Source organism: Rousettus aegyptiacus, unplaced genomic scaffold (genome assembly GCF_014176215.1).
Source record: "Rousettus aegyptiacus isolate mRouAeg1 unplaced genomic scaffold, mRouAeg1.p scaffold_m13_p_14, whole genome shotgun sequence".
NCBI lineage: Eukaryota > Metazoa > Chordata > Mammalia > Chiroptera > Pteropodidae > Rousettus > Rousettus aegyptiacus.
The window spans coordinates 24293831-24316328 of record NW_023416289.1 but is presented as its reverse complement, the minus strand read 5'-3'; the positions used below and the strand labels follow the sequence as shown (position 1 = coordinate 24316328).

At 40.5% G+C, this 22498-nt stretch overlaps 2 protein-coding genes across 10 annotated transcripts in view; one reads left to right on the top strand and one right to left on the bottom strand.

Annotated features, from left to right (window-relative positions):
* Positions 1-22498, bottom strand: part of BCO1 (beta-carotene oxygenase 1) — a 69856-nt gene that overhangs the window by 34141 nt on the left and 13217 nt on the right. For 3 of the 9 annotated variants that reach the window (XR_001599531.2, XR_001599530.2, XM_016165892.2), the window contains exons 1-2: positions 5376-7034; positions 2445-2573 (exon numbers count right to left, since the gene is read on the bottom strand). Coding sequence is in view for 1 of the 9 variants with exons in the window: in XM_016165892.2 (XP_016021378.2) it covers positions 2445-2573; positions 5376-5439 (193 nt within the window). In the remaining 8 variants the exon portion in view is untranslated. Of the gene's footprint in view, positions 1-2444; positions 2574-5375; positions 7035-18082; positions 18801-21805; positions 21967-22498 lie in introns of those variants that run through there. The other 6 variants (XM_036231508.1, XM_036231510.1, XM_036231512.1 and 3 more) reach the window with 4 other exon arrangements.
* The window catches only part of PKD1L2 (polycystin 1 like 2), an 81990-nt gene continuing 79815 nt past the window's right edge, over positions 20324-22498 (top strand). The window contains exon 1 of the mRNA XM_016165914.2: positions 20324-20751. Within this exon, the coding sequence (XP_016021400.2) occupies positions 20451-20751 (301 nt within the window). The 5' untranslated portion in view covers positions 20324-20450. The remainder of the gene's footprint in view (positions 20752-22498) is intronic.

The following is a 22498-nucleotide window of genomic DNA, read 5'->3' as shown; positions in this document are numbered from 1 at the left end:
TGCATATATGTATAATATCTATATCTATTTCTATCTATCTATATATATACATATACATATATATATATATATATAGAGAGAGAGAGAGAGAGAGAGAGAGAGAGAAAGAAAGAAAGAGAGAGAGATTTTTTTAATTGGAGCTCTAACAGTTAAAAAGGTCAGCTTTGGAAAGGCTAAATTCTCAAGAGCTCTTTTGTCTCTAAATCCTGGTGACTCTGGCTCTTGGAATTCACATGTTCAAATCCTCATGGGACAACAACTTTGCCTCTTATTAGAAAATTATCCAATAAACTGCTAAGGGAAACAGGTTCACACATCTCTGGGCCTGCTTTATAAAAAAATATTTATTTTAAAATCATTTTAAATGTATAGAAAAGGGTACTCCTATACACCCTTCACCCAGTTTCCCCTTCTTCACTCTGCCTCTTGTTTTCAAATATTTGTTAGTTTTTTAAAGTATTAACTTCTCTGGCCTCTGCTGAAGGCTGTAAGCCATTTTCTGTCTTTTTGCTTTCTTGCTCCAAAGTATTATTGGTGTGGCACTAATTTGGGTTTTCCATGCTATCTGTACACTACAGTCATCTGGTGCTTTAAAAAAATTACAGAAGTCTGAGCTTCACCCCCACGGCACCATGATGAGCTTGGTCTTAGGTGAAACTGGGCAGCCAGGCTGGAGGTCCACAGTGGAGGTTTTTTCCAAACCTCAGTGTGCTCAGGGTCATCTAGGAAATGTGTGAGAAACACAGATGCTCTGTTCCTAATCTTCAGGATTTTGATTCACTCAAGCCCTGGGGGATGAGGAGGTGGAGTGTGTGTGTGTGTGTGTCAGGACTTAATATGTATCCCTGAGGATTCTGATGCAAGAGGTCCACAAATCATCTTTTCAGAAATATGGGCTTTGTGTTCTCTTCAAATCCAAGAACACTTCTTGCCCTCTTGAATCATGTGTAGCAGTACTCAGCACTTTTGATTTATATCTCTACTGTTAGACAATGGGCAGCCATTGAGAGTTCTAGAGGGGAAGAGATATGAAGCCAGGATACGCCACACCAATACCAACAACAATCTGGCAGCCTCAAGAGGATAGGGCTGGAGAGGCAGGGGAAAGTCAGTAGCTGGCAAGATGGGGTAATGGGGGAAGAATTCCATAAAGATTGGGACTTGGGATTCTGGGTTTAGAGAGCGTTGGGTTTATATCTGACCACCACTTCTTAGCTGTATGCATTTGGACAAGTTCCTTGGCCTCTCTGGGTCTTAGATTCTCATCTGCAAAATTGAGACAGTAACAGTGGTACCTGCCTCAGGAGCTATAGTGAGGGCTGAGATGTGGATGCACATGAAGCACTTAGGCCAGTAGCCAGCAAGTACTTCCAGTAGAGAGAATTGAAGAGGTGGGTTGGGAAAGTATCATTTCCTTCTACCAAAACAATCTTTACCTCATTTGTGTCATTTTGGCTCCATAAAGAGTTTCAAAGTGCCCCTCTGGGCCAGGCCCCATACTAGATGATGAAGATACGACTATCTGAAAAGAGACCCTGCACTCTGGGGTCTCCCGCCCTATGCTGAAGAATGGCAAATTGATCATTGCAAAGCAGAGTAAGGCATGTAACATCAACACATGCCCAGGTTCAAGAGCAGGACAGGGGAAGAGTGAGTAATTGGGTGTAGTCTCCGTACTTCTCATTTTCCAGCCACCTTCAGATTATGAATAGAATTGAGTCTTTCATGCTACTGTATTGCGTGTGTGTGTGTTTCTTTGTATTATGATGTTTTGACATCGTATAAAACCTTTCTAGCTGGGGAAAGACTGTTGTTGCTCCCTGGACTAGCCAATTCTTAGGAGTAACAAAGGACTCAGCATGTCTTTGACATGCAAACTAACCAATCCAGAGCCAGATCTCTCTCTGGTTCATACACCTCAGGAGGCAATATCCTCTGCTTTAATCATCGGAGGGCTAGGTGCCAGGCAACTAGAGACTACCACTATAGCTCAAAGCCCACTGAAATTATTTACACAAGCCAGTTCTAAGGCATTTACCCTGCCCTGTCTTGCCTTTCCCTCGAAACCCCAATAAAGGCTGTGGCCTAAGTGCTTCCCCTGCTCCTGTCTTTTGCCTCCTGACCACCTTGGTGTTCTCCCGTGTGGCCTTACATGATGTGCTGTGTGTGCCTCCTGTCCCTAGGACCTGTAAGTATAATAGCCATTGTTTTCCTGAGCCTCTCTGTGTCTTCTCTTGTGGTCACACCCACTTGACCATCTCATAAAAGGATACAAAATAGCTACTTACCTTTGACAATGAATTTTTAGTTCAAAAACCTACTAGAAGCCTTTGGAAAGTCTAAAAAACAGGATAACTTTGGTCATTTGCCTATTTATCCCATTCAAGGATTTGGGTGGTTGTGATTATTACAGCAGCAACAGCAAACTAATACAGCACTCTTACCATCTCTAATTGTGAAGCTGTGGAGCAAGGCTAGGCCATCAAACCAATGGTTATATCTAGTCTCCCCCACTGTGTGCCTCCCAGGCCCATTGCGAAGAAGAATTCCTTGCAGCCATGTTGGAATCTTGCCTGTTAAGGGAAAGAATGATTAGTTTTAATGTTTAAACCAAAAAGCCAGAAGAAATGGTCATGGAGAGTAATTGAAGCCATAGCCCCAGTATTACTCACCACATCCATTCATTTACTCAGCAGTCATTTCCAGAAAGTGTATAATACACCTGGTGTTGTGCTAGCACTGAGGATACCGAGATGAATAGGCATCATCCCTGCCCTCAGGTTGCTCACCAGCCATGAGAGACAGAAAGAGGAATCAACAGACACTGGAAATACACTGTGGAAAAGGCAATGCAACAGACTTAGCCAAGGGCTGCATGGACAGGACCTCACCCTGAGGTTGGACGGAGGAAGAACAGGAGGGTGAGGACTGCTTCCTGGAGGATGTGACCTGGATGAGTCTTGAGGGAAAGTAGGTATTTGCCTCACAAAGGCATGAGGAAAGAACTTTCTAGAGCTATGCTGTCTAATATGGTAGTCACCAGCCCCATATGGTGACTGCACACTTAAAATGTGGCCAGTCCAAACTGAGACGTGCTGTAAGTGTAAAACACACACCAGATTTCAAAGACTAAGTGTGAAAAAAATGTAAAATATTTCATTAGCAATTTAAAAAATATTACATGTTAAACTGATAATGTTTTGGATATGTTTGGTGTTCTAAATAAAATATACTATTAAAATTAATTTCATCTTTATCTTCTTACTTTTTTGAATGTGGCTATTAGAAAATTTAAAATTACACACGTGGCATATATTATATTTCTATTGGACAGCACTGCTGTAAAGATAGGGTGCTGTAGCAGATGCTGTTGGTGCCCTGCCCACCTCCTCTTGCCATTCACCTCTCCCTGAAGGCCGCTTTCTGCAAATACCTGCAGCTCTCTGCGTGAGAGCTCTGCATGCCTTGGAAAGTTAATACCCCTGGAATTAGCTCTCACACATTGTTGGGTAGGGAACTGGGGGATCAAATGCCACCACTTCCTTTCCCTGAGCTGGGACAATGAAAGGCAATTTTTATACTATTCTCAGAAGATTCAGCTCTGATGGCTCCCAGTGGTCAGTGTTTGGACAATAACCCTTTTAATAGCTTCCCTCCCAGTGTTTCTTGGGAACAAGTCCCAAATAAACTACTTACACCTGCATTCTTATCTCTGGAGGAACCCAAACCAAGAGAGCAAAGATCAGTTCAAAGATCAGGAGATGTATTAGCTGTTTAGTAAGACTCTACTGTAATTTCAAGCTAGGACATCAGAAGCATTGAAGCTGGAGAGTTAAGCAGAGGCCAAGTGACAAAGGTCAACAAGAGCACATCTCAAGGGCTTTGATTTGATGCTCAGAAAAATAGGACACTTTTACCAGTTATAACAGGGAAAATAGAATCAGATATCTTTTCCTGAAAATTTTTTTTTTACTGAGAAAACTCACATAACATAAAATCCACCATTTTAAAGTTTGCAGTTTAGGGTTTTTGGTACATATAATGTTGTACAACTACCACCACTATCTAATTCCAGAACATTTGCATCACTCCCAAAAGCAGCTCTGTACTGACCCATTAACAGTCACTCTCCATTTCCCAGCCCCAGTCCCTGGCAACCACTAATCTACTTTCTTCTCTAAAGCTTGCCTCTTCTGAACATCTTGTATCAATGAAATATGCTCAGATTTGGAGGTTTCAAAATTTGTCTCTGGCTGGATGGAGTGTGAAGTGTGGACAGGAGGAGGAGCCAAGGGGAGGCAGGAAGACGAGAAAGAAGACCAGGGGGGCAGCAGTGGGGACAGAGAAAAACTGTGGATCAAAGAGACTTTGGCAACACAGAACTGATAGGACTTAGAGTCTGACTAAATATGGGGTAAAGGGGAAGGGAATGCTCAAAAAAATGCCAGCCAAGTCTTTTACCTCGGGGAACATAATAAATGGGGAGCCTATTGACAGAGACCCAAGATGCAGGAGGAGTAGGTTGGCAGAGCAAGGGAGGGGTGAATTGGAGCATATAGTTAATGCCATAGATATAAGAAAAATAACATTTGTTGAGCACTCTGCAATTTCCAAGGTGATTTCTCAGTTGCAAAACTCCAATCTGACTTTCCTCACAAAGAATGTTCACTGTTGCCCTCTTCTTGTGAAAAATGTCCAGTCCATCTTTCCGAAGATGAACCTGCCCTTGAGCCTGAGCTGACTCACTCACTCTTGGAATACTGAGCAAGCTCCATGCTGGGGACCCGAGAGTTCAGACCCAGTCACTGCCTGTAGAGTCTAAACAAGATGGCACCAGGAAAGCAGCACCACAGAAGAGAAGGAGAAAGCCAAAGAAATAAATGAACGAGACACAAAGCCTGCTGAAAGAATGTTTCTGCGGTGGTTCCCTGTCGTCTCTTTTACTCGCTCTCCAGTACTCCATGCCAAAATCTCCCCCCATGGTACCTAAGAGGAAATCACGTGCAGGAGTGACAGCTTATCCTTGCTTCTCCACCTAGAAATTAATTCAAGACGCACACATTTGCACGCATATAGCACACAGTTGGAATGGGCCATATTTTGCAGAATAATCCCATTGTATATCTGCCAAGTGCGGTATTTCAAGGATATTTCTCCTAGAAATAGAACAACTCTCTCTACTTGGAAACTGAGTTATAATATATAAAAGCACACCTCAGTTTTCACAGAGAACGTGGTCTGGATGATGGGTCATTTTCTCCCATATGCTGTTTTCCAGATTTTCCACAAAGAATTTACAAGTATTACTTTTATAAGCAGAAAAAGCATACCTCTAAACATAAAAGAAGAGCCAATCATTTATACAAAAAGCTCACCTGTCACTCTGGCCTTTACAGGCTCTGGTTGTTCTTTCTTATCTCTGCCAAATAGTACATCCATCGCACAGGGCGCCGAGCAAGAGTGATATTGACAGTGAACAGACGCTCCTCCGTGTTCAAGGCAACTGCTCCTTGGCTCCTCCTCTCCCTTCCTTCATGCTCTCCTGCAGCTTCCTTCCTTTACAAACATCTGCCTCCCTCCCGGTGCCACTTGTTTCTCCCTTTGCCTTTCCCTCCCCGAGGGCCTGCTATTTCTTTGCATGCCAGTGGGGAAGCTGCACGGTTATTTATGTTTGATCAAAGATCGATTCCCCAACCACGTGTCCTAGTTAATCTTTAATCCTCTTATTGTGTTCCCAAATCTTTCTTTCCAGTTCCACTTTTGGTTTAACCAAGAAAAGCTAGTTTCTTGCTAAGTTTAGATTGGCAGGATAATTTAGCCCTGCATTCTGCTTTGGTATGCTGTCAGAAATAATCCAACCCAGGAGGTAGGGGTAGTTTATAATCAGAGAGACTGGTGAGACCATCAAAGACTCCTGGAATTAACAGAGCCTAGAGTGCCATCAATCACACGAATTCCTGCTGCACAGTATGGAAACTTCTGTAGAGATGGGAAAAGTTTTTTTCGTTTTGTTTTTAATAAAGGTCCCTGAGCCTCCTACCCCAACCCCAAAATCATATATAAAGAGGAACTTAATTCATTATATTTCTCTTTTGGAGAAGTTAACATAAAATGTTTCATGTACTCATTGAAACAATAAACATAGGAAACCAAAAAAATCTATTTAACTATGAGGAATAGGTGACAATTCCAGTGACGTCAGAAGCATGGTAGCATGAGGGATCTCCCCTGATCTCGCCCCTTGAAATTACAGCAAGCTGAACAACCTCAATCCAACAGACAACAGGTAACACTCAGCCTTGTACATAGACACGTATGAGAGATCTGCACATCAGAGCATCTGAAGGTGGGCGAATCTGGTGATAAAGAGAGGAGGACAGGGAGAGAAGCAGGGACTGTGGGAGAGACCAGTGCTGCATATACAGCCCGGAGCCCCTGGCAAGAAGCAGGGAGGAGTTAGGTGGCGATTTTCATTCTTTGAAGCCCCGAACATGAGTGATTAGCATATTCCTTGTTGCAGAGCCCAGTGATTAGGGAAGAGAGCAGGGCAGACACTGAAAACAGAGGAATGATAGCTGTGTCTTAGCAACTGCCGTTGCCAAGCAGAAGACTGAGTCACAGAGCCTGGCCACCTCTCCTACCATCTTGGAGGCCACCCCATCCCCTCTATCCAGACTTGGGTGCCACCTACTGGAAATAAAACAACAACAACAAAAACAAACTTATCTACCTACTAAAGAGAGATCATGATATAATCAAGTTTCTTTAAAAAAAAAAAAGAAAGCAGGGTATATTGCAATTAATCCCTAGGTGAAGAAATAGTCCATCAAACATCATGAACAACCAAGGTGATAAGGAAGCTCAGAAAGAAAATGAAAAATCTCCAGAAAATAAGATTAAAGATACATAAATATGTGATTTAGATGACAGAGAATTCAAGATTGCACTTCTGAAAAAGTTCAATGATAATGCAAGAAAATTCTGATCAACAGTTCAATGAATTTAGGAAGAACCAAATAAGCCATATGGAGATGGAGAATTCAATAATAGAGTTGAAGAATGAAATAGCAAGCTTAGGAAATAGATCTGATCAGATGGAGGAAAGAATTAGTGATATCGAAGACAAATCTGGAAATGACACAGATAAAAGAAGACTTAAGAGTGAAAAAAAAAGAGAAAGAACTCTACAAGAACCATCTGACACCATCAGAAAAGGCAAAATAAGAGTGATGCATACACCGGAAGGAGAAGAGAGGGAGAAGGGAACAGAAAGCATTTTCAAACGAGTTGTCAAAGGGAATTTCCCAAACCTACAGAAAGAACTGAATTCTTGAATCTAAGAAGCAAACATAAGACCTAATCATCTCAATCCAAAAAGGCCTTCTGCAAGACACATTATACAAAAACTGTCAAAAATTAATGACAAAGAAGGAATTCTCAAGGCAGCCAGGGAAAAGGAGACATTAACCTATAAAGGAAAACCCATTAGATTATCATCGAACTTTTCAGAGGAGACTTTACAAGCTAGGAAGGAATAGAACAAAATATTCAAACTATTTAAAGAGAAAAATTACCAGCCAAGAATAATATATCCAGCAAGATTCCCCTTTAGATATGAAGGAGAAATAAAGAGTTTTTCAGACATATAGAAGCTGAGAGAACTTTCCACCATAAAGCCTGCATTACAGGAAATAACTAAAGGAGGTCATTCTACCTGAAACAAAAAGACAAAAAAAAAAAACAACAACAACAACAAAAAAACCACACAAAACAATGAGTAGGATGATTAACAGATAGACAGAAACAGCAAACTGCAACTCTTATTAAGAACAAGGTATTAATAATATACTTAAATATTACATAATGGTTAAAGGTCAAAAAAACACTTCAAAAAGAGAAGAGGACATTAATTACCGCAACCTAGAAATGAACTCACAGCATAAATAGGGACAGTTTGAGACAACAAAAACAGAAAAGGGGAAGAAGTAAAGGTTTGAATTTGCCAAGGGGATTGGAGATGATGAAAGCAGAAGAAAAAGAACTACTGTATACATGAAAATTTCCTTTACATAAACTTAATGGTAACCATACCAAAAAAAAAAAAAAAAAAAGAAAAAGAAATCCGGAACTGAGACACATAACATAAAACAAGAGGGAAGAGAAAGAAAAACCATAGAACACCACCAAATTAAAATAACAGACAGAACCACAAGGACAAAGAATCAATGGAGACATCAAGCTATCAGAAAACAAAAGATAAAATGGCTATAGGAAAACCTCATATTTCAATAATCACCCTAAACGTAAATGGACTGAATCCATCAATAAAATGGTACAGAGTAGCAGATTGGATCAAAATACAAAACCCAACCATACACTACCTTAAAGATACTTATCTTAATTGCAAAGACAAAATATAGACTCAAAGTGAAAGGGTAGAAAACAATACTCTAAACAAATGGCATCCAGAGAAAAGTAGGTGTAGCCGTACTTGTATCTAATGAATCAGACTTCAAGATAAAGGTAACAAGAGACAAAAATGGACACCTCATAATGATAAAGGGCACAATATATCAAGAAGACATAATCTTTATCAAATGATATGCTCCCAACCAGGGAGCATCAAAATATATAAAGCTACTACTAACAGACCTAAAGGGAGAAACTGACAAAAAACATCATTATAATAGGGTACCTAAATACCTCACTGTCAGCTATGTATAGATAAAGAGACAACCATCTGAATGGGAGAAAATATTTGTAAACAACACCTCTGATAACGGCCTAATATCCAAAATATACAAAGAATTCATACAACTCAACAATAAAAAAGACAACTCGATTAAAAAGTGGGGAGAGGACCTGAACATCCATCCATTTCTCCCAAGGAGACATACAAATGGCCAACAGACAGACATATGAAAAGATGCTCAACCCCACTAGCCATGAGGGAAACATAAATCAAAACCACAATGAGATTACCACCTGACACTTGTTAGAATGGCTATCATCAACAAGACAAACAATAACACGTACCGGAGAGGTTATGGGAGGGAAAAGAAACCCTCATACACTGCTAGTGGGAATGTAAATTGGTACAGCTGCTATGGAAAACAGTATGGAATTTCCTCAAAAAATTAAAAATAGAATTATTATATGACTCAGCAATCCCTCTTTGGGGCTATTTACCCCCTAAATTTGAAAACATTTATTCGTAAAGACATATGCACCCTGATGTTCATAGCAGCATTATTCACAGTGGCCAAGACATGGAAACAACCGAGTGTCTTTCACTAGATGATTGGATAAAGAAGATGTGGTACATATATACAATGGAATATTACTCAGCCATAAGAAAGGATAAAATATTGCCATTTGCAACAACATGAATGGATCCTGAGATTATCATGCTAAGCAAAATAAGTCAGACAGAAACACTTGATAACCATATGATTTCACTAATGTTTGGGATATAAAACTGAAAGCAACAAATGAACATGACAAACAAGCAGAGATTCAAGGACATAGACAATAGTTTGGTGGTTACCAGAGTTGGGGAGAGGTACACAGAGGTAGAGAGGGTAAAATATATGGTGATGGAAGATAATTTAACTTGGGATGATGAACACACAATGTAATATATATATATGACATATTATTGAATTGTACACTTGAAACCTATGTGATTTTATTAAGCAATGTCACCCCAATAATTCATTAAAAAAAGAAATCCTGCAACTGTTATGACAAATAAAAATAATTAATAGACTATTTTAAAAAAGAAAGCACTATAAGAAATAGTCAAAACAAACTTCAGCTCAACTTCCTGGTCTATCAAGAGGGAGAAACAATGCGTGAATTTGATTTTAGAGTTTTCCTGTATTTGTGCACCTTAATGCAATGCCGCTGCCTAAAATCCATATTCAAGTTGCTATGAATATTGGGTGATGAGTTCATAAACTCATCTTAACTCATGCTGCTTAAAGAAAGTACCAGCCATTCCTCTCTAGGCAGAGTAAGGAAAGGGGGAGGAGCTGCAGCTTAGTGTAATGATCGCCAGGTCTGGGCAGAGACAGTCTTCCAGAGCACAGGCTGAGAGCAACCTGGTCTGGCTGTGCTTCCACCCTGGCTGTACATTCCAGTCACCTTGTTGGGCCACACCGCAGACCCACTGGTTCAGAGTCCCTGAGGATGGAGCCCAGCCCTCATTCTTATGTGTGTAGCAGACACTGAGAAGCCCGGGTCCAGTGGAACATGCTACACATTTGTATTGATACTAGATTTGCATTCTTTCTTTTTCTGTGTATCTGGGCTATGTTACTTATCCTCCGAGCCTCCATTTCCTTAACTATAAAATAGGGCCCTAATGATATCAAAATCCCAAGGTTATTGTAGATCAAGGGTCTAGCCCCTGGTCTCAAATAGTTATCAATCATTGTTACTTCCCTTTCTTCCCCATTCTCTCAGAAGGCTCTTCCCTTTGACCTACATTTTCCATTAAGTCTCATAATAACTTGCCAATTTATTCTGCTATCTAGTCTAAACATGTGTATCCGTGTCAGGGTTATTTATTTCTAGGTTGTGAAAGCTGCATTCTTGTAAGCATTAAATGAGAATGTTTGGCATACCCTGAGGGGTCAGGAAAAAAATTACACCACTGAGGGAAGCAGTTCTGGTGCAGACAAAAGAAATCTAGTCTTAGAGATCAGAAGACCCGGGTTGGGATCTCAGCCCTGCAATTTAAAAACTCTGTGACCATTGTCACATGACCCCTCTGAACTTCACTTTACTCTGCAAAACAGGATGGAAATATCTATGTTGCGGGGTTTGTTGGAAGGATTATATTGAAATTATAAGTGAGAACATGACTGTGTTCTCCTTTCTTGTCCATTTTGCATATTCAGAATACCAACAGCCCCTATCCATCGAACACATTCTCTGAATCGAGTGCTTTGCAAAGCGCTCTGCATATATCAGCTCTCTCTGGCCTTATAGAATCCTATGAGATAGGTATTCTTAGCATCATTCTATAGATGAAAAACTATAGGGAAGATAAGCAACTTGCCTTAGGATACACAGCTACTAAGAGATCGAATTAGGAAGCCAAGCCAGGCAGCCTGACTCTAGAGTATATTTTCTGTGAGAGTCCATGTAGCTCCAATGCAGGATGGATGTTTGCTAGATTTTTACTGAATGGACAGGCTGGTTGTCGTCAATGGGTAGAAGACCTTGAGAAAGCCAGTCTTGGGTTGATATCATTGCCTCGTTATATAATATAATACTGAAGAACCATCAGGAGCTCTCTTCATTTAGATCTCAACTGTACCCTGAGGACAATTATATGGTGCGATAAGGATTTTTGGATAATGGTGAGAATAAAATGATTATAACAATAGATATTTGTATTAGTTTTCTAGGGCTACCTTAGCAAAGTACCACAAACTGGGTGGCTTTAACAAGAGAAATCTATTTACAGTTCTGGAGACTGGGAATTCCAAGATCAAAGTCCTGGTTTCCTCTGAGACCTTTCTCCTTGGTGTGCAGATGACTGTATTCTCATCGTGTCTTCACGTGGTCTTTTGCATGGGAGCACGTATCCCTGGTCCAAATTTTCTCTTCTTATAAGGACATGAGTCAGATTGGATTAGGACCCACCCTAATGGACTCTTTAACTTAGTCACCTCTTTAAATGTACTCTCCTAATACAGTCACATTCTGAGGTACTGGGAGTTAGAGTTTTAATATATGAATCTTGGGGGACACAATTCAGCCCAAAATATCATGAAGGCTCAACAAGTTAACAGAAGACATTTGGCTGAAAGTAATAGAATGTCTGCTGAAACCCTGAAGATGTGCATTCATCTCCGACATCAAGTCATCTGGGGGTCCTGGATAGCTCAGAAGCTCATCTGGGTCATCTCACCAGGCTTCATTCAATCTACTACTCTGTGTTGATTCAACTAGACCAATTCCTGGCAAAGAGGAACAGTAATGCCCTGATTTCCTTAAACTCATCACCAGTCTCCCACTTTCCCACCTCTCAGGGCAGCATTTTGTCACCTAAATTATATCAGGATTCCATTAGCAGAGGAAAAGTAGGGAATAGCTTGGATAGGCAACCTACAGACAGTACAACATTCATGCATTCTCACATTCATTCATTCATTCATTCATTCATTCAACATATATTTACTGAGTACCTAATAGAAGCTGGAAATACGGAAGTGAACAAAATAGGAAAATAATTCTGTGCCTTCTTAGAATTTATACCAACTATGTGCCAAGTTCTGGGGATACAGAGGTGATTAATGAGACTCAGTCTCTTCCTTGTTGGGCTCCCATTGTTTTCTTTTTGTTTGGGGGCCAAATCTGCCTATCTCAAAGGACATGTATTTCCCAAAGGGGTTAGAGGTCTTGCAGTGGTTCCGGGGACTGCCTTCACATTGAACCTCCATCCCCTCTCTTTGTAATCAGTGATAATAAGCAGCAGGGAAACATTACTGTGTAGTGAGGAAGAACATGCACTGACTAGCTGTGGACCTTGATCAAGTTCCTCCACATTTCTGAGTCTGTGAAAGTAAGATTGAGATTCCCTTGCAGGAATATGGAGGAATTAAACAAGACTGCTAATAAGACACTTAGCATGGTACTGAGCACATGTCAAGCATCCAGTAATAAGCAGTAGCTGCTCTTCCCCTAAGAAACTCTGGCATTGCTCTGAACCCACAGAAGCCCAATCACTGCTTCCTATGTCTTTACTAATATGGGAAGAGTGGGACAAGGGACTATCTCCTGGCCCATCCTCCAGCCTCTGACAAATGCTATTCACTGGATGCTTGACATGTGCTAAGTAGCATGCTAAGTGTCTTATTGCCAGTCTTATTTAATCCCTTCATATCCCTACAAGGGAATCTCAATCTCACTTTCATAGACTCAGAGATGTGGAGGAACTTGTTCAAGGCCCACAGCTAGTCAGTGCATGTTCTTCCTCACTACAAGGTAATGCCTCCCACTTTTTGAAGTTCCTGGTTGAGGAACAGAGGAGATATGCAAACAAAAATGGTGTTCCACAGACAATTTCTATAATGCATTCAGTGCCTTAAAATGGGATGAAAACTGGTCAGTGCATAAAAGAACAAGGCAATGGGAACATGAAAGGAAGTAACTCATCTTACAGAGAGTTTTGGTCTGCCCTTCAGAGGTCTGAGATGCTCCCAGGGCAAGGAGGAAGGCTTTGCTCCCTCCCTTTGGGACGGAGAAGAAAGGGCATTCACAGATGGGTGGCCCCTACTCTGGATTTGCACATATCATATCTTCTAATCCTGGCATAGACCTGGCAGGCACTATTATTATCTCCTTTTTATCGAGGAAGCAAATGGAGTTTGTGACCCTGGGCCAGAGATCACAGGACATGTGGCAGAGGTGGAAGATTTGAACTGTGGGATCCTCTTACTTTGTAATTTTGGGGAAGGATTCAAGAAGAGGAGGCTACCCTTCCTTGAGGCCACTTATTCTACAAAATGTGCTGTGCCCATAAAACGATCATGAGGTAAGGAGGTAAAAACTGAATTAAAAAAAAAAAAATTGTGCTATAAAAAAAAAAGTCTTATTATACAATTTTGTATCTTCTATTACAAAGTTACTGCCTAAAATGAGTTAATATTTCCCTTTTGGAGATAATGTTATCATATCTAAATTACTTTGCAATTTTCCAATTAAGTTACCTCCTAAACAGTACCTTTAATTAGCCAGGGTGATAAGCTGAGTAGATAATGTGGAAATCTCTAAGTTGCAGGGTTCAAGGTGACAGGCAAAGTCCCAGCAAAGGTGGCAGCTGCCTCCCCTGAGGGAGAAGCGCAGTGGTGAGAACCTGCACTCTCCACAGGCCTGTGCGGGGAGCAGGGTGCGGGAAGCAGGGTGCGAGAACTGCCCTAGGATGGCTGGAGTGAATATTTCATCACTAAAGGAAAGGCCACACAGGCAATTAACATTTAAGAGCATTCATTAATTCTACATTCATTAATTCATTAAATCCTACTGGACAGCAGAAACTAATGTCACATTGGGTATTAGAGATAGAAAAATGGGAAATTATAGCTCCTAACCTCAGTGAGCTCAGAGACTAACGAGAGAGAAAGGAATGTGAATAATAGTAACAACAGTAATAGTTATTAATAATAATAATAATATGCAACACTTGGGAAGTAGAAATGATGAGATTGAAATACTATGAGCATTACTGGTAGAAAAGAAAATGCCTTCTAATGAATGAGCTGGAACACTTCAATTTTCCACCATGTACGCAGGCCCCAATCAGTGAGGCTGGACAAAAATTCAATTTAAATAATAACTATATAGCCTAAGCTGTAGTCCTGACATTTCAACCTCCTAAATAATCGCTCAGATTATTCTCTCCTCCAGCCCCCTAGACACTGTCCTCACTATTATTGACCTTTTGGGAGCAGCCTCCTCATGGGGTCTCCCTGCCTCCAGTGCCACCCCCTCCAATCTGTCTTCCCTAATGCTACCAGGTGATCCGGCTAATATTCAAACCCAATTGTGTCACCCTCCTATTTAAAATCCAGAGTTTAGCATAGTGCCTGGCACACAGTAGGTATACAACAAATATTTATTTATTGAACGGATGAATGTCGCATGGCCTCATTGTGCTACATTATCATTGCATTAGTCTGTTAGGGCTACCACAATAAAGTACCACAAACTTAGTGGCTAAAAAACCAGAACTTTATTCTCTCACAGTTCTGGAGGCCAGATGCCCAAAATCAAGGTATTGGCAGAACAATGATCCTTCTGAAGTCTCCAGAGAAGAAGCCCTCCTTGCCTCTTCCAACTTCTGGAGACTGCTTAGAAGTTCTTGATGTTTCCTGACTTGTAGCTACACCACTTCAACTTCTGCTTCTGTCATCACATGGCTGTTCTTCCCTTTTTGTTTGTGTGCCTCTGTACCCAGATTTCTCTTTGCTTATAAGGACACCAGTCATTGGATTAGGGCCCACCAAAATCCAACATGACCTCATCTTAACTTAATCACGTCTGCAGAGGCTCTATTTCCAGATAAGGTCATATTCACAGGTACAAAGGGTTAGGTCTTCAACATATCTTTTTGGAGGATACAATGGAACCTACAATAGTTATTGAGCAAAAGAAGTATTTAAAAGTAGAAATTAAAAAGGCTGTAAGGGCATTTGTTTTTTTTTCAGCCTAGTTCTCATAGTTTCTCTCTCTGCTCTCATTTTTAAGGCTAAAAACTTTTAAACGGTGCTAAGATAGAAGTAGGTTAAGCTGCTCTGGGGACATGAAAGGTGTAGTAATTAACTCCTGTAGAGCCTGGAAAGGTTTGAGAAGAGGTTAATCCTTGAACTATGTTTGAAAAAAAAAACAAGTATACAAGCAAGCATATAAGAGAAGGCATTCTCAGTAGAGAAATACCATGTGCAAAAGCATGGAGGTGTGATGGGCCATAGCAGACCACCCATGGGGGATAACGTAGGGTGTTATAGTTTATGTTGATTCTGGGACACTAACAAGAAATAAGGATTTGGCATTCTGGGCCTCTCTCTGAGACACCCTTTCTACCAGCTCTTCCCTACCCCTACCCCCATTCTACCCTTTTCTTCCTGGCTAGTCCTTCAAGATCCAGGTTACCAGACACCCTAAAGAAGTAAACGCCTTAGCATAAGTGAGCAAGGGTTCACCTACATACATATCTAAAAGAGCTAGAGAATACTGCTTACCATCCAATGACTGAGGTTATCATTTGCTCAGAGACACTCCCCAAGAGAATATTCAAACCCAATTGTGTCATAGAACTGAAACCATCAAGAAAGTAAGGGGGACACAGCTTAGCTGTGTGAACACGTTTCCCAGGATTTGATCTGGTAGTCTGAGTCTTCATGTGGGATTGGCAACATGAACAACAGAAAGATAATTAACTTCGTTTAAATAGGCATCGAGTCCATTGCAAAGAATCATAAAGATGCTCATGCCCTGTGGGCCAGCATCACAGTCTTGGAAACAGACCTGTCTAAATTTGGGCTCTTCCAGAAGCAGACCCCAAGACAAGTGGTTTATATGGGGGTGAACTCAGGAAAGGCCAGCCAGCAGAGTGGGGAAGTGAAACGGGGAAGGAAACATTAGGTGAATTATCAAGGCCATTACCAGTGCAGGCAACCAAAACCCAGTCTGGCTGGGGGACTCCAGAGATGGTGTGAACATGTCTGAGTTACTTCGAGGGAGCTGAGGGATTGGTCCACCAACTCTAGTTAATCAAGGGTGAGAGTTTCTCCCAAGAGCTGCTAACTTCCAGGTACCTCCATCCTGACCCTCCCGTGCAAAGGGAGGCAAAGAGCCACAGGTGCTTACACTCAGAAGCCTTACATGGTATGTGTGATCCGTTAAGGTGGGATATTGACAGTATCTGCTACAACCGTCAGGAGCTAACTCAGCCCAGGCTAACGGGTAAGTACAAGATGTTCACAGCAGTGTTGACTAGAATAGCAAGACTGAACATATGACAAACAGATGACTACTACCACACAAAATATCTAGCAACATCAGAATTGTTTAGTAACGTCTATTCAGAGAAAGAAGGCACAGCCACCATCATGCCAATTTCAAAGCCCTTGAGCAACATAAAAAAGGCTTATCACCAAATGCTAAGTGGGAAATGCAAGATGCAATATAAACTAATTATATGTACACTATGGTTTTTCTGGGTAAGCATCTATCTTCAAGGCAAGAAGGAACCACAAAGAAATGAAAACGTATTAGGGTAATGGGATCATGGGAATTCTTTTGCTATGTTGTGTTTCTGATCAAATGGAGGACAGAGATTCACTATGACCAATTAACACACCAATTCATATAGAGCAATGTACTACCCACTCCCCTGCCACTGTTTCCTGCATTCCCCTCGCAAATAAACTGCTGGCACTTGAATTCTTGTCCCAGCTGGCTTCTGGGGGAACCCAAACTAAAATGGGTCTATTCCCAGGACTGGGATTTCAAGGCCACAGGATTTTGTTCTTATGGTTCTTTCCTTGGTTCTTTTTAAACCAAACTCCCTCTCTTTCTGTTTTCATTTGCTCATCCTAAAAATCGGGATTAGGTGGCTCAGACAGCTGCATCAGATCATTGGAAACACGCTCACACGCATTCAGCCATATCCTGCTTCCTTTCTTCATGTACACAGAGGTTAAGGCACATTAGGAACTGACATCATCAAGACTGCTTCCATGCCCAGGAGTCTGCAGTTGATGAGAATGTAAAGAATGTGAAAATGGAATTTAGCCTGCAGACTTGCATTACTTATCAAATGTCTCCCAGCATGTTCCATCAGTGACATAAATGAAGCCTTTACCCAGGAGATACATTATCTCTGTGTGAGGCCTTCCACATAGTTTTCTAATGGAAATAATTAGAAGCTTGGCTCCCAGAGATAAGAGACCAGTTCTGCCCAGCCTGTGACTCAGTGATGACATCGAATCCTGCCCTGGGCTCTGTCTGGCAGGGCTACTCCCAAGGACTTGGAAGGACTTCTGGGAAAGGGAGAAGGTAGAAGGATCAGCCCCAGGGACCTAGGCAATGGGGTCAGGCTGGCAAATGTTCATTGAGTCCTACCGAGCGCCAGCCATGGGATAAGGAGAAGATTTTAAGAGACATTGTTCCTTCTCTGCAAGAAATTCAAAGAATAAAACAACCCAAATGTCATTCAGTGGATGAATGCATGAACAAAATGTGGTTTAGCTGTATAATTGGATAGTACCCAGCCATAAAAAGGAATGATGTACTGATATATGTTTCAACATGGATGACTCTTGAAAATATGCTGAGTGAAAGAAGCGAGGTACAAAGATCACATATTGTATGATTCCATTTATATGAAATGTCTGGAACAGGTAAATTCATAGAGATAAAGGGTAGTGTTTGCCAGAGGCTAGAAGGTGAAAGGGGCAGGGAATAAAAAAAAGACATGTCAGAGCAAGGTAACAACTTAAAATCAAATAGCAGATAACTGTGTTCTCTAAACTCTGTGGCCACCCTGCCAGGAGAAACTGTTTACCTGACACCTTCTTTGAAGGCTCCTGGGTCCCATCACATTGCGTGGCTCCCTTCTTCAACCTCGAATTACAAACTTCCTATGCAGACCATTTTATCCAGCACTGTTTTTGTTGTAATAGTATAAACCATGCCCATGGTATCTCCTCTATCCCAATTCAAATGGCCTATGCAGGTATTTTCCTAAAGAAAAGGTTTCCAAGAAGAACTTTGGTACTTGTAGCTAAAACAATTTTTTCCACCACTACAATAACATAGTAATTTTGGCAAATTTAATTAATTTTGGAAATAACTATGAACAACAAACATTATTCAGAAAGGCAAACAAAGGTAGAGATTCATTAGTTCTGGAAACCATTCATTCAACTATTACTCTATAAACTTGCACTGAGTGCCCCCTCAAATGAAAAGGAATGAATCACTGATACATGCTACAAGATGGATTAATCTTGAAGACACTATGCTAAAGGGAAAGAAGCCAGTCGCAATGAAGCCATCATCATATGCATGATTCCATCTACATGAAATATCCAGAATAGACAAATCTATGGAGACATAAAGCAGATTAGTGGTTGTCGGGAGCTGGGGGGAGGAGAAAATGAGATGTGAATGCTAAAGAATTTCCTTTTAGTGTGATGAAAATGTTCTAAAATTGATTGTCATGATGGTTGTACAATATTGTGAAGATACTTGTAATACATTAATTTGTATATTTGTAAATGACTGAATTGTATAGCATATGAATTATATCTTAGTAAAGATTTATTTAAAAATGAAATACGATTCAAAGGAGAGAAGTGTATTATATGAGGCAAGTTCTACAAAGTTCACAAAGGAAATGAGATTTGAGCTGAATCTTGAAGGTGATCAGGGAAGGACTAGGGAGAAAGCAGTTCCTGGAAAAGGGGCAACACAGGAGCACACAGAGCTCTGAAGAGAGGTCACCAGCCATTAATTATGATAGTCAGGAAGAGCTGTGACTTAGAGCTCGTGGGAGAGGTGGTGGGCCCATAAGGTTTTTAAAAAAGAATTTATTTATTTTTTGAACAGATAATACATTCACATGGCACAAAATAGAAAGTTAAAAGAAGTGGTCAATGAAACAAAAGTCTGCTCCCTCTTCTGTCTCCCACTCACCTAGTCCCCCTACCCAGGAAATCACTACTGCAAGTCTCTTGTATGTCCTTTATGAGATATATTTATTTATGTATTTATGTAAATGTCATTAGGCCACCAACGACATCTCATAATTTGCTTTTACTATTAGCAAAACTCTTAGAGATCCTTCTAGATACAAAGAATTTGTTCATTTTTTAGTGTGTATATAGGATGTGCCACATTTTGTTAACCAGTTTCCCATCAATGGACATTTAGGTTGTTTCCAGTTTTTCCTTCTTACAAAATTCTACAATGAATATGACATTACATATGACATTTCACATATGCATGAACTTATCTGTAAGTAAAATTCCTAGAAGTGGAATTGCTACATTATAGCACTTGTGCTTTTAAAATTTTAATATTATCACATTGCCCACAATAGAGGTTGTACAAATTTACACTTCCATTGGCAATTGGTAAGAAAGCCTGGTTTCCCACATTTTGGGGGGTGTGTCTGGAAATAATTGTCAGGAGTCAGTTCATATACAGCCTTGTATATAAAGCTAAGAAGTTTAAACTTATCCATAAACCATGAACAGCGGTTGGAGGATTTAGACATCAGATGAAGATGGGAAGGTTTAAAGTTTTAAGAGCTTATTTTCACGATGACAGCAAATAAATTTTACAGGAAACCTTTATTCTCTAACAAGCATGAGTGGTAATATGATGAATCAGTGAAGGGAAAAAAATCTCCATTAAGATTTAAGCCATGCTGGGGAGAATGTGATTATCATTTGGGCACAGTGGCCATTCTAGACAATAAGATTGGATATGAGTGCAACTTTGTTTTTTACAATCCCATAACTCTAACTTCCCTGCCATTTTTCTTTTATCACATACTTCCCACATGCCGACAGCTTCCTATGAAGCATTTGGCCTTCAAGGGTAATGACAAAACCAACAGCAAGGTATTTTTATCAGAAGCTAACAGTTGACCTAATGACAAGCAGACAGATGATATAGCAGCTTTATCTTTCTCTAGAAGACCATCTTGCAAATTAATTGGATTCGGAACTGACATTAAACAAAGAGCTGGAGGAAGCAAAACTGCAGACACATTCATCCTGAGCCTTTGCTTCTTAAACAAGAGGTAGTCACTATCATCTGATACAAAGAGAGAAGGAAAGATGGATGGCAGCTGGTTGCAGAGGCAATAGCATATTAAGGACTGAGAGCTAGCTCCATCCAGACTCTCCACTATTGGTTCAAGGATGAGCACAGCAAGCTTGGTACTCCTGGGACTCTCTCTGAGGTTTATAGCCACTACTGCAAGGCCAGAGGAGGGCAGTTTTTGCTCTAAGAGCCAAGTGGCTTTCAGAGACTCTTGCTATGAATTTGTGCCTCTTGGCCGCTCCTTCTATGGTGCCCAGAACTGGTGTGAGAGGCGAGGAGGCCATTTGGTCTTTATTCATGATGAAGGCACCCAGTGGTTTCTACAGAAACACATCTCCCAGGACAGGGAATGGTGGATTGGACTCACAGGGAACTCAGCTCAGAATGGAACCACAGAAGGTAGGTGCTGTGATAACTATGTTTTACACGAGTTTGTGGCTGCTGCAATTCTGACCATTGCTTCTTACCCAGAGCTCCACAGAACATATTAATATATCCCAATACTCATGGTAAGATACTCTCCTCTTTGTGCATCAAACAAAATAATTCATGCGCAGTACTTAGCACAAAATCCGGAACATTGCTGATGCTCTAGAAATGTGTATTTCTTTGCATAGGTCTAATACTAATACTAGCTATGACATCTTTGGTTCATGGTAGAATAGTGCCCAGCACTATCCTGAGTGCTTCATGTCCATTATCACATTAAATCCTATGCCAACTCATGAGTTAATTATTATTGTCCCTATTTTACTGGTGAGAGAACTGAGTTTCAGGGAATAATTACTAAGTTATTTTCAAAGCACTTTCATATGTCTTCCCTCGCCCCCCCCCACCCTGTTATGAAACTGAAGCAGATAAGTGCATATTGTGACTCAATCCGCATCAGATCATCTGATTTTAATAGTCCTCCTGGAAACTCTCACTTAACCTTTACTCTGTGAGGACTCCTTCCTCCACCCCTAGCACAGCTGGGTGAGTCCTTCTCTGTACACCTATAGGACCTTGTCCACACCTCTCCAAGTGCCCATTAGACATGGCTTTAGTAATTTAGATATCTTCCCCCACCCCCAGACAATGAGCTCTTCAAGGAAAGGAACCATGCTCTGGCCATTTTTTGTTGTCTCAGTGCCCATACATATCAAAAACTGGACAAATGAACATTGGTATTTAATCCCGACACCGGCCCTGTGAGGTAGGCATTGTTACTCTTATTTTATGGATGAAGAAAATGAAGTCTAAAAGAGGAAACACTTTGCTCATGATGACACAGCTAGTGAAGGGCAGTGAGGTCTCGAGCCAGTGCCCTGCCACATCATATAGCTCTGTAGAAGCTACTGGGTTTTAGAAACGAGTAACATGGTTTGAGCTAAGTATCTAGAGAAATATACCAGAGTGGATGGAAATGCCTAAATAAAGAAGCAGTAAAGGGAGCTCATTTTGGGAAACTCACAGCCAAGGGATGTAAATTCTACTATACGTCTTCAGGCAATAACTCTTGAATGGTTTCTCGCTTTGTAGATGCAGCAATTGTGGTGGGTTTTTGTATATTGACTGTCCATTCATGCGTAGTTAAAAAAGTTGTATCTGTTTCGAATCTTCACTGAATGTCAACTGTAATTGAAAAATAGAATAAATTAAAAAATAAAAAGTAAAATCTTCAAGGGATACTGCATGAATGTTACAGAAAATGAAGTAGATTTAAGTTAGCCTCATGTGTAACAACCTCCAATATGTAATGTTATTTAGGAAGCAAAAGATAGAATGCTGTGTGCAATACAATAGCATTTGTGTAAATATACGTCAGGCACTCATGGATGCTGATAGATGAATAAAACTCAGCCTGGAATAACTCACAAGAAACAACAATAGTGAGAGCAGTCCATAGATTGGTTGGAAGAGGGAAGATGTTTTCATTCAATTTCACTCTGAATTTTTTTAACCATTTGTATGAATTCTTTTCTATAGGTGTTTTTTAATGAATGCATTTTTGAGACTTCACAATAAATATTTTATATCTAGTGTTTTCTAGATTGCTAGTGTCTTTGAAATGCTCTGTAGTGTACACATACCCACACACACATAACACTTCTTCAAGAGTCACGTAAGTGTATTGAAAGCTCTGAAGGGTCCTGAAGTAACAAAA